The sequence below is a fragment of the Zingiber officinale genome, chromosome 5B (assembly GCF_018446385.1).
Source record: "Zingiber officinale cultivar Zhangliang chromosome 5B, Zo_v1.1, whole genome shotgun sequence".
Lineage (NCBI taxonomy): Eukaryota > Viridiplantae > Streptophyta > Magnoliopsida > Zingiberales > Zingiberaceae > Zingiber > Zingiber officinale.
The window spans coordinates 101,818,734-101,830,907 of NC_055995.1; the positions used below are offsets into that span (position 1 = coordinate 101,818,734).

Here is a 12,174-nt window from a genome sequence, read left to right on the forward strand (position 1 = left end):
CTTGGCAAATTAACCAAGCACTTAAGACTTGATTTCCAATTACGATGCATTAGGAGTCATATGCTTCCAAATTAATCTTGATGACACTCAGCTATATCTAGATTTAAAAAAACAAAACAAAAAAGTCTGCAATTTAGTCTTGCCTTCTTGCGGTTTGCTGTTTTGACCTTTCTGGAGAGTAGAACTATTATTTTCCTAACAGGTCATGGAGAAATATTACAAACCCAATAATTGGCATTGACTCCTAATATGATTCTAAAACAAAAATTCTTAAGCATAATTGAAAAGTTTGGAGAAGAATTTAGATTAAACGAAGAAACTGGTTGTCACATGCGAGAAAGTGCATAAAAATGAATGCATGGAGTATCACTTTGTTTGAATTAATTGAACCTTCGCCCCTGGATTGTTTGTCAATCAAGTGACTATAGCCAACTTTACAGAATTGGTTGCTTGGCTGCGAACTTGCCAATTTGTAAGCCTGCGTAAAGCTTCTGCTGGTTCTGGCTTTGGCTCTGCAGAAGTAGAACCCGAGCTTTGTCCTTGAGCTCTTGGAAGGCTCTCATTGTTTCAGCGTCAAAGCCTCCTGCAAACTGGATATGAATCGAAAGCCAAGCCATTCGATTTCAAGTTCATATTTGTTAACCCCGGCTATATGAGAAATAAAGAGTTGTATTGTTCCACATTTACCTGGTGTACTCTGAAAGCAAATCTAACACCTTGCAGCATGAGCTCTTCTTCTTCGAGGCTGCCAGCAATAACCTGCAGCTCAGTGGAGACCCTCTTCATGTATTTCATTGCTAACTTCACCGAAGCTAGCTTTATCTGTTTATTTGGAAAAGAACCAGTTGATGGAGTAAGGATACTAATGTGAAGATTGACACCTAGTAAGTATATATCAATCAACACATGCTTGACACCATAATATTTTTCACTTTACAGCATTTTTTTTTGGTAGCCTATAAAAATGTATCAATCGGAAATAAACAACTTAAACTACACCCTGACAACAAGATACTTGATATTTGGAGGAAAAAAAAACTATAATCTTAGACAAAATTGGAGACTATCCAGGTTATTTGCATCAAAACCTGTTAGGTCATTATTAGACACAATATTAGCTTCGATATGGTATGGTTGATTGCTGAGTTGAGCAACATTGCATCCAATAGACTTAGCTACTGTCCAAGAGCTAAATAAATCTTATTCTAGATTTTTTAAGATGATTTTTGAACATTGTTTTAAATGATAATAATTAAGATTGTGAATTCTCACCAATGAAGCATTCCAAAGCCCAGGAGATGTCTTGAGTAACATGTAGAAGCTATGGGAGACTAGGATACTTATTTCTCTGTAAAGGGATTTATGATGTCTGAGGAGCAGGGCACTAGTGTGATAAAGGCAGTGGCTTCTTAGCTGGGCATCATGTTTGAACCCCTAATAGTGTGATTTTCTTATATACATCAAACATTTTATATCATTATTAATTTTTTACTTTTGCACTTCCCTAACTGGCAACTGCACAGTGTAGGGATCAACCACTGCATAGTGTTGTCGATTGGCCAACATTGTGGTAGCCGGTGTTCCAAAGTGTTGTAGCATCCAATGGCATTGATGTCGATGCTGGCCACTGGATACTTACAACTATGACCTGCAGGCAGTTGCCAACACAACCTGCATGTCTACTAGTGTCACGCCTATGCGGACTCTATAAGCGACTAGCACCACTACTTACATGTCTTTCTAGGTGGCCTGCACTGCAAGTTGTCGACCATCATGGTGTGCAGGCAACTAGTTAGCCCCATTGCAAAATTATTAGAGTAAAAGATGCTAACGCTCACCCAAGCGGCCTAATATCACCGGCCCCCGGTTAGATATAGGTAGGTAATAATGGGACGTTACTAAACTTTTTACACACCTTGGTTTATATGGCCAATTTCGAAAAAGAGGGAAATGTGATTTTCCATGTTGACTAAGAAAATTGACACCAATGCCGGAAGAGATTAAACTCATCGATTTCGCTAGAAGAATTAGAATATTGGATTGGCTTGTATCGCCAAAATGGAAAAACCCTTTTAGGTCATAACTTAAGTGGGAAGGAGATGGATAGTTGTATATGCATGTGTTGTTTCATTTTGATAGTTAATGTATTTATATTACCCACATGAAATAACTATCTATAACAACTTATTAATGGATATATCTAGGTCCATCCATCATAAGCAAATTAGATCCGATATATTTACTCAATTGTGGTATAAATGAAAGTGCATTCAATTGTTACAATCATGCCCTAATAATGTGATTGACACGTGGTTTTGATATTCGAGCAAAGTTTAAGTTAGGGATTGTTGATCTACGTGTATATATCAAGCATGAAAGTGTAGGAAACTTAACATGTATTTCAGGTGCAATAGATAGTCCAAGTAGGCGGATAAACCCATAGAACTAGGTGAGTCAGGCTCATGGTCCAACCTGTTAAACTTGTTGATTTATAGCTAGTTGATTATCATATATAGCTAGTTTATTTCACTAGAAACAGAAATATGATTTTACTAATTGAAGCATATCTAGGGGTGAGAAAAAGGCTGTTTAAACTAAATTAATCGACCGAACTGAATGAAGTTAAAAGTTTGGTTTGGTTAATTCGGAAATTCAGTTTTTTTTTTTAAATATCGGTTATTTCGATCAAATCAGTTTGGTCTCTGATGCGGTGATAAAAAGGGATCCACTAAGTGTGGGTCAAAAAATGGAGATAGCAGCTAACGTGGAGATCAAAGTCAAGAAAGTCAACACCAAAGGACCAACGGACTCACTAAAGGGGGGGGGGGGGAGGGCGGGCGGAGCTCTACAATAGTGGCCGATCAGCCGTAAAGCTTCCGACCGACAAAAGGCTGATCCTAGCAACACGTCCGTACATCCAAGATCATGAGGTGCTCGTCACGAAGTAAAGGACCATTGGGACGATTGGAGCGTTAGTTCGGTCGGGCGATAACAAGTTATTATACTCAGTCATCACAAGGAAAAACAGCAGAGGTCGACCGATCGGAGGAGTTCCAGCCGATCGATTACCCCAATTGGCTGGCCAACAAGATCATTGTCGTATCTCTCAATATCCTTTTGGGAGATAATACGGCTAACACGCGGCATGGTCAGTAGGCGGATCGTACGACGGAAGCTTCTACTGTTTTATCAAGGATATACATGTCCTATTAAGATATGATGTCAGAGGTACTTTCCTGACAGGTTCTTTCATAAGACAAATTAGAGAACGTGACCAAGATCAATTGGAGAACGTGCCCACACCTCGAGAAGCATGCACGTCGCCTATCAAGGCACTATATAAAGGGGGTCCATATATCGGCGGAGGTACGCGTTATTCACTATTCACGTCTGTGTCTACTGTTGCTACATCTTTTTTCTCTTTCCGGTGACTAACTTGAGCGTCAGAGGGCCAACGCCTGGGACCCCTTCCTTGGCTCGACATTGACGTTTCTTATATTATAGAGCGGAGCGGAGTCTACATTCAGTCAATGCAGCAGCCACATCTTCAGCTTGCCATCTCCATGATTTTCGGGCAAGATCATATTGACGTCGTTTGTGGGAACGTAGCCTATATCCGAAACACGAAGATGGTGGACGTTGGACGACCTACCACAATGATTTTAACAAAGGAGGAACTGGATATGCTGATACAAGCCCGAGCGGCAAAAATGATGGAGCAACAACAACAAGCGTTGGCCAAGCGTCAGGTATAAGAGCCTGCGGCTTCAGTAGCGGGTCATCAAGCCGGATATGGAGACCGAGCAGAGCATGTACCCATTCAGGGACAGAGTAGAAGCCGACTGACACATACGGAGATGCGCCCAATGGGGCGATCCCCTTCCATCGGGCACTGTTCCAGATTCGGTCAGAGGAACTAGGCCGAGCAAATAGGGAATGAGGATCCTCCTTGGATGACGTGCCCGTTTGGGATGCACGGAAAGGGAAAGCACCAAGGAATGATGATTCGCTTGAGTGGATCAATCAACAGTTCTCGCAGGGGATCTTAGACGACCCTCTGCCAAGGCACTACACCCCACTGACGATCAGGGAGTACAATGGAACGACTGATCCAGACGACCACTTGGCCAAGTTTCATAACACAGCCACACTTCATCAGTAAACCGACGGGTTGAAGTGTCGGGTCTTCCTCACTACACTCTCTAGATTGGCATAAGGCTGGTTCAGGAGATTGCTAAACAGATCAATTCATAACTTCAGAGACTTCCGAGTGGCATCCTTGCACCACTTCGCCAGCAGCCGCCGCTACCAGAAGACGAGCGTTAACCTGTTTTCCTTGAAGCAAGTGCCCAATGAAGCATTGAGGGTCTACATCAAGCGCTTCAACCAGGTGGCCATGGATATTTCATCGATCTCCTTTGAAATATTGGTGAACGGCTTTACTTAGGGACTCATCGAAGGAGAATTCTTCCGCTCCCTCATCCGAAGATTGCCAAAGGACTTCAACCATCTACTCCAGAGAGCCACCGAATACATAAATGTAGAGGAAGCCCAGGCGGCACGAAGGAAGGAAGTACCTGCCGAGCATGCTGCTCCTGCGGAATGACGACCGACCACCAACCATCAACCACCGAAAGGCCCTCGATCGGAAGGGACACAACAACACCAGTAACCAAGAACACATGCTGTGCAGCATGTAGCAACAGGTCGCCCGAAAGTTGCAAAAGGCAAGTCATGGATGTCATTGTTTTACTCCTTCCATCAGTCGGCGACGCACAACACAAGCGACTGTTATGACTTGACACCGATTTGCAGCTGACCGGCTCCTCCAGGATACCGTCGTTGCTCACTGACTCTCGAGCGACAACATCGACGCCAATCGAACGAGCATAGAGAAAAAGACAGACAAGCGAACGAACAGCTCTATCGTTAGCCCCCGGAGAAAAAAATAACACAAGTCCTGTCCGAGCTTTTGTTGAGCGGACTAGGCCCTCGGCTCGGGAGGAGGAGAACCGAAACACTGCTCGGGGTGAAATTGGAATAATCGCCGGGGGGTCGACCGGTGGTGATTCCAACCGAGCGAGAAAGTCGCACGCCCGACGACTGGAAATATATGCTGTTAGATGCAGCAAGGAGAAGACCTACGGACCTGAGATTAGCTTCGGCCCCCGAGACTTGGAGGGAGTGGAGATCCCTCACGACGCCGCCTTGATCATCCGAGCGGCATTCAACCAGCTGCAAATCAACCGGAGCGAACTGCAGCCCATGATGACCCAGCTTTACGGGTTTACAGGCAATGAAGTATTGTCAATCGGGCAGGCTCGGCTGAATATAATGCTCGGAGAAGAACCGCTCAAAAGGACAAGGACCACAAACTTCATTGTGGTGGACGCATCGTCCGCCTATAATGTTATATTGGGCCGACTGACCCTCAATGAGTTCCGAGCGGTGGTGTCCACCTTCTGCCAAAAAATCAAGTTTCCGGTGGACAATGAGGTGAGCGAAGTCATGGGCGACCAGTGGGCCGCTCGGCGGTGTTACGTCGAGATAGTCAAATTTGAAGCGAGGGTCACGTGGAAGATCCCGTGCTTGAAAGTGAACACCATCATGGAAGAACCCCCTATCTTGGTTTATTAAGAAAAGGAGGAGGTTCAGATCCATCCCAGCACGGGTTGAGGTTGCCGACAGACTCATGGCGTACAAGCAGTGAACGAGGCAGAACTACAACCGGAGGGTGATCTCCAGGTCATTCCAGGTCGGCGACTTGGTGTGGAAAAAAATGAAGTCGAGCAACGACATCACCAAGCTAGAAGCCCCATGGGGAGGACCCTACATCGTCATTCAGAAGCTCCGCTCGGGATCCTACTATCTGCAAGATAAAGATGGAAGAGGGCTAGAGCAGCCTTGGAGCGCAAACTATCTCCAGCCCTATATGATCGGGTGAGAGGTGTGTAGTTAAATTTGGATAAAATTGTATAAGCATATGTCCTGTGAATGCAGGTGAGCAATGAATAAAATTCGTAAGATTTCAAGACTCTTGCCCCAATCGACCAAGTTAAAAGTCAAGCAGCGACTATAAACTCTTATTTTCGTCAACAGTCAAGCGACGACTATAAACCCTTATCTTTGTTAATAGTCGAGCAGCGACTATAAATCCTAGTCTTCGTAAATAGCCGAGTGGCGACTATAAATCCTTATCTTCATCAACAGTTGAGCGACGACTATAAACTTTAGTTTTCATTAACAGTCGAGCGACGACTATAAACCCTCGTCTACGCCTTCAACAGTCAAGCAGCGACTATAAACCCTAGTTTTCGTCAACAGTCGAGTGGTGACTATAAACCCTAGTCTACGTCAACAGTCGAGCAGCGACTTTAAAACCTAGTCTTCGTCAACAGCCGAGTGACGGCTATAAACAAGAGTCTACGACGAATAACAGCCGAGCGATGGCTCTAAAACCAAGCCGACTATGAATAAAGCCAAGCAGCTTTCATGAAGCCCGAAAGTAAAGGTAACAGGTCGAATAGTAACTAAAGCAGAGATGCCTCGCTACAATATAGTCGTCCAGCTTGTGCTAGAATGAGCATTCGGACGTCCCAGAAACTAGTTACACTTATGATCAGGAAAGTAGTAAATTATACTTAGAGAAATTTTACAAAAAACTTAGTAGTACATAGCCCCACGGTGAGGCGTGAAGGAGTATTATCAAAATTTAACAAAGTAAAGGAACGCTGAACGACAAGACGTGAAGGACCGTTTTTTAAAATCTAGCGAAGTGAGGAGACGCCGAATAGCGATGCAGTATTCGTCCAGTCAGTTGGACTTGCAACCTCCTTCGACTAGACTTGAGGGGAAGGCTTATGATGCGGTGATAAAGAGGGACCCATTAAGTGTGTCAAAGGATGGAGATAACAGCTGACGTGGATGTTAAAGTCAAGGAGGTCAAAGCCAAAGGACCAACGGGCTCACCAAAAGGGGGGCGAGCGGAGCTCTACGGCAGTGACCGATCGGGCGTAAAGCTTCCAACCGACAAAGGGTTGTTCCTAGCAGTACGTCCGTACATCCAAGATCATGAGGCACTTGTCACGAAGCAGAGGACTGTTGGGACGATCGGAGTGTTAGTCCGGTTGGGTGATAACAAGCTACTATACCTAGTCACCACAAGGAAGAACAACAGAAGTCGACCGATCGGAGGAGTCCCAGCCGATCGATCACCTCGCTTGGCCGAATAGCGGGATTATTGTCGTATCTCTCAATATCCTTTTGGGAGATAGTGTCGTTGACACACGGTATGGTCAACAAGCGGATCATACGACGAAAGTTTCTACTATCTTGTCAGGAATATGCATGCCCTATTAAGGTATGGCGTTAGAGGCACTTTCCTAACAGGTACTTTCATAGGACAAATTGGAAAACGTACTCATGCATCGGAGAAGCATGCACCCCGCCCACCAGGACACGATATAAAGGGGATCCATACACCGGTGGAGGTACGTGTTATTCACTATTCACGCATGTGTCTACTGTTGCTCTGTCTTTTTTGCTCCGTCTTTTTCCTCTTTCCGGTGACTGACTTGAGCGTCGGAGGGCCAACACCGGGACCCCTTCCCGGCTCGGCATTGACGTTTCTTGTGTTGCAGAACGAAGCGGAGTCTACATCCAGTCAATGCAATAACTACATCCCTACCTTGCCATCTCCACGATTTTCAGACAGGATCAGTCTCGTTTTAAAAATTCGAATTCAGTTAAATCAATTAAACTGAATTCAGTAATGCCTAAACCGAAATCAAGAGTTTAAAATCCCTAATTCCCTAATTAGTGACTCCTTTCCCGAGTCCCGATTTAATCGAAAGTTTGATTATTTCAGTTTTTGACAGATTTAATCAATGTTTTATCGGTTCATTTTTTTTTATTTTTGTATGAAAGTTTGGTTGGTTCAGTTAGATTAAAAAAATTGGTATTTGATTTCGGTTTAAACTATTCAATCAATTCGGTAATTAACCGATTGCTCACCCCTAATTATATCTAGCGCAACCAAATATAATACATTAGTCACTGTACCAAATCAAACTCTTTCGTAACCTGGGTAAATGTCTACAAAAATACAAAAACCTGCCAGATTCAAAGCAACATAAACTTCTTTCGTTGAATTTGTTTAACAGATGTATGCTTCTTCAAGAATCATGGCTAACTTGCTTATCGGAAAAGTTCACTAGAAAATGCAGATTAAAACAATTACTCTTATTTCTGGGCTTATATATGTTTAATTGTGACTAAATTAACTAACAAAAAAAGGTACAAGAAAGGTACTAATTAGGACGGTTTATTTATAGTGCATTCAGCCTTAGGTCAGTTATCCATGCTAGATATATAATTATGCTTGACTGGCAAAATCAGAACCATATACGGCAACGACAGAACGTCCTCAACCTATTGACTGTCAGATCAATAAAAATCAAGAAACAAACAAAAAATATATTTGCTGTCAGTATCATAAATGCTACAGAAAATAATAATGCACTCTTTAAGGAGATAGAATAGATGAGCTTCTAATGTCGATCACATGGTAAACGCTAGAAGGCCTCGGGATGCTAGTAAGTTCTACCTTTGTTCACAATGCCATGATTATACTAAGACATTTTACTAAACCACACATGCATGTTTAGAGATTTTTCATTTTGCGTACCTAATTTTCATAATATCAAAATCATATGGCACATTCCCATTATACTCCTTTTCCATTAAAAAAATGGACAATGAACCTAAAGAATTCTGAATCATTTTAAACCAAAATCAATATATTCTTGGAAGTCTCTTTAATGAAACTATACTCTAAATTGAGAATAGTAAATTTTTAAACTTATAAAAGCTTGATAAAATTTGTCACAAATTCATTATAAAGTCTATGACAATGATACTCACAAACTAACACCACCAATAGATTCCTAAGACTCTTTGGTTCAGAAAATATCAAACTTATGAATTTTTGAATTTTTTAGATCCATCAGCCAGTTTCGGAATCACTTCAAATCAACATCAAATACTTTTGGAAGCTTCCTTAATATGTCTATGCCCTCATATTTGAATTTGATAGTATAAATCGAGTACAATAAATTTTTAAATGAGAAACAGATACATGAGTACAATGAGAATGTGCTGCGTGATTTTGACGTTACCAAAGATAGGTGTGCTAAATGAAAAATTCCAAAACCTGCATGTGTGGTTCAGAAAAATGTGGATTTTAGTATATATTTTCTGAAACCCCAGGAGTTTGCAGGGGCAATGAGTGAGCACGTAGGGGAAAGTTTAATAGTACTATTGAACAATTTGTAATTGAATACGTCCAGGGAGAAGGAACAAGGTAGAGTGGCCAAGGAATTGGATTCTGAGTTAGCCACCCAATCGAGTGAATTCTCGTGAGCGCCCCTGCGCATGCTCACGTGTGTGAGAAGGCTGGGCTCGCTTGGCAAAATGGCACAAGTTCGTGCTCTTGTCACTTTCAAAGCCCAGCGGGTGGCCACACCTCGCCTCACCTTCGTCCTTTCTTTGTCCATGGATTGATCACATTACACGGCAGGGCAGGAGAAAACGAAGGAGTGAACATGGGATTACCTGACTAACGCATCCGTTCTCCTGCATCCATTCGCAAGGAACGCCGAATCGCTTGTACCGATGCGTCGCATTCTCTTGAAGACGTGATAAGTTGTATACGCCTTGCTCCAGCCTGTGCATGCGATGGAACGACGACTGCGGGTTGAGCAGTGCCTAACGGGGAAGAGGGGAGGAGGGAGAGGGTTAGCAATGCGTACTTCTCTAGCAGCGCCTTCATTTTCTTGAGAGAGGAGGGAGCGCAGAGCTGGCGAGGATCGTCTTGGAAAGACGACGCTTCCGACTCCAACTTCTTGAGGTCGCAGTAGCCGAACGCAGCCTCGCGCATGGCATCCACCTTATGCTCCGGCCAGTTGAAGTGCTTCAGCACTGCTCTCTCATCCACCTGTTGGTAGCGTGCGTTAGGATAAACGGATTTGATAAGGTAATAGAGATCGATAAAGAAGAAGAAGAAGAAGAAGAATACCAAGAAAGAGAGCTCGTCGTCGAGCCATTTGACGAAGGCGACGACGTCTTCAATGTTGGCGAACACCGCGTGCTCTACTTCCTTAATTAACAGCTTGATGAAGTCGCCCTGCGTTTCCACATCCGTCTTTATCTGCAAATTTATGGGGAAATTTGCGACTTTGATCGAACGAAGATGCAAACAGAGGAGACGTCGAAAGAGAACGAGAAGGGGACTTACGGCGAGGAGGTGGGAAGAGCGGTTCTCGATCTCGCCGATCATGTCGCGTGGATTGGAGGCGGCAATAATGGAGACTACTTCTTGGCCTCCACCGCTGGACTCCTTCTTGGAATCTCGCCGCATCAGGGAGTGGTAGAATTCCACCACCTCCGGCACTCGCCTCACGCTTGCCGCGGCCGACCTGGACCCCCTCTTCGGCGGTGGTGGCGGAGGGGGAGGCGGTCTCACTCCGGTATGAGGACTGGGCCCCGCCGGTGGAGTCGGGGGTGGAATTGGCGGGAGTGCCGCCAATTTGGGGGCCTTGCTCGTCGAAATAATTTGTGTAGTTTCGGAGGAAGAACATGAAGACGGCGCTGGTGATGAAATGGAGGAGTTGCAGGTGATGGTGCGCGTGGGGGGCGGTTTCGGAACTCTTGGAACTCGGGGGTTGAAGACCTCTTCTTTCTCACAGCATCGTCGTTCTTGATGCACCCCTTCGGCTTTCGTTTCATCTCCGCTCGCAGACTTTTGGGCGTCTTGATCGTGACCGGCAATGTCGGCGGATTTTGGGCCCTTTCGAAGGTTTTTGAGTAGATTCGACCTCACCGAGGCGTCGATGAGCCCTTGGAGCCGCTGGGCCGAGGAGCACCCGTCCTCCTCCCCTTCTACCACAGGCCGTGACTCGCGAATGCCGTGTTCTAAAACCGTCTTCTTCCTCAGCTCCTCCAACGTTGCCTCTAAGTCTGCAATCATCTTCTCCCTCCGTCGGCCCTCCTCTTCGCCGCTCCGTATCATGGAGCTCAAACCCTCGACCTCGTCGCGAAGCGCGCGCTTCTCAACCTCCAGGCGCCGTATCAGTTCGCCGGCCCGAGCGAGCTCATCGTCCTTCTGTGCGATCTCCTTTTCGAGGGACGGAACGACGGCGACGGTTTCGCGGAGGATCTTCTGCTCCATGAGCTGGGCGCGGAGCCTGGACTCCGTCTCCTGAAGCTCCTCCACGACGCGGAGCAACTCGGCGACGTCGGGCGGGCGGGGCTGCACCTGCGCGGAGGCCCGCGGGAAGTAAACCCCAAAGGAGCGGGCGAATGCGGCGGCGGTCTTGGGGTTGGAGGATGGAAGCGGAGTGGGCGGCGCTCGCTGGCCGGCGGAGCCCGGAGACGACTTGTGGGAAACGGAGGCGGAGGAGGTCCAGCGAGCGCTCTCAGCCTTGGGCGCCGCAGCAGGGCTACGCTGGAACCCCATGGCGGCCTTCACCTTGCCGGCGACCATTCTCTCTCTGTCTCTCTCTCCCTCCTCGGTCTTTGTGTATGTTCCTGCGTTGGTTTGATAGCTTGGGTTGGGTAGTAGCGGTGGCAGTGAATGAGTGATTGGTGCGGCGTTCTTTAAAGTCTTATCGGAGTTGGGTGGGTTGCTTTATTTGGATCCTAAATTTGAATAGAGACGACGGGGAGAAGGGCAGGAGAAGTAAATAAAAGCGTGGGAATTTGGAAGGTGACCATATCCATCGCGTCCCTTCTTTTGCTTGCTGCTTGGGGTTACTAAGATCCGTAACTTCGTGCATACACTTATTGCGCTGAGGAAGAATTGTCGGCGCCAAGTGGCAGGTTTTTTTTTTTTAGTTTTTTGTTCTGATTTATCCTAACAGTTTGAAATTTTTATACGATGCAATTGAGTTTACACTTATTGCACTGAGGGAGGAAGAGATAATCAGTGTATATTAAATTTGTACCATTAATGTTCATATCTAAAAACGAGAGAGATGATGTATCCACTATGGAAGAGTATCGAAGTGATTTTTATGTTGACCGTGTGAAGATTTTGAGTTGGAGTAAAGTGATCATAAATGAATCTACACAACAAAGATAAGAACTGGGAGAAGAAAGTATTAGTCACTTGGCTAA

The 12,174-nt window shown here is 45.2% G+C and overlaps 1 protein-coding gene across 1 annotated transcript; it reads right to left on the minus strand.

The window, feature by feature from the left end:
* Nucleotides 1–277: 277 nt before the first annotated feature.
* Nucleotides 278–11,768, minus strand: LOC121985215 (protein CHUP1, chloroplastic-like). Its single transcript, XM_042538522.1, has 6 exons — nt 10,295–11,768; nt 10,076–10,207; nt 9,810–9,994; nt 9,613–9,724; nt 688–822; nt 278–590 (listed from the first exon to the last, which is right to left on the minus strand). Exons 1-6 carry the CDS (start codon nt 11,540–11,542, stop codon nt 435–437), a joined length of 1,968 nt encoding a protein of 655 aa, XP_042394456.1. The 5' UTR covers nt 11,543–11,768; the 3' UTR covers nt 278–434.
* Between the last annotated feature and the right edge of the window lie 406 nt (nt 11,769–12,174).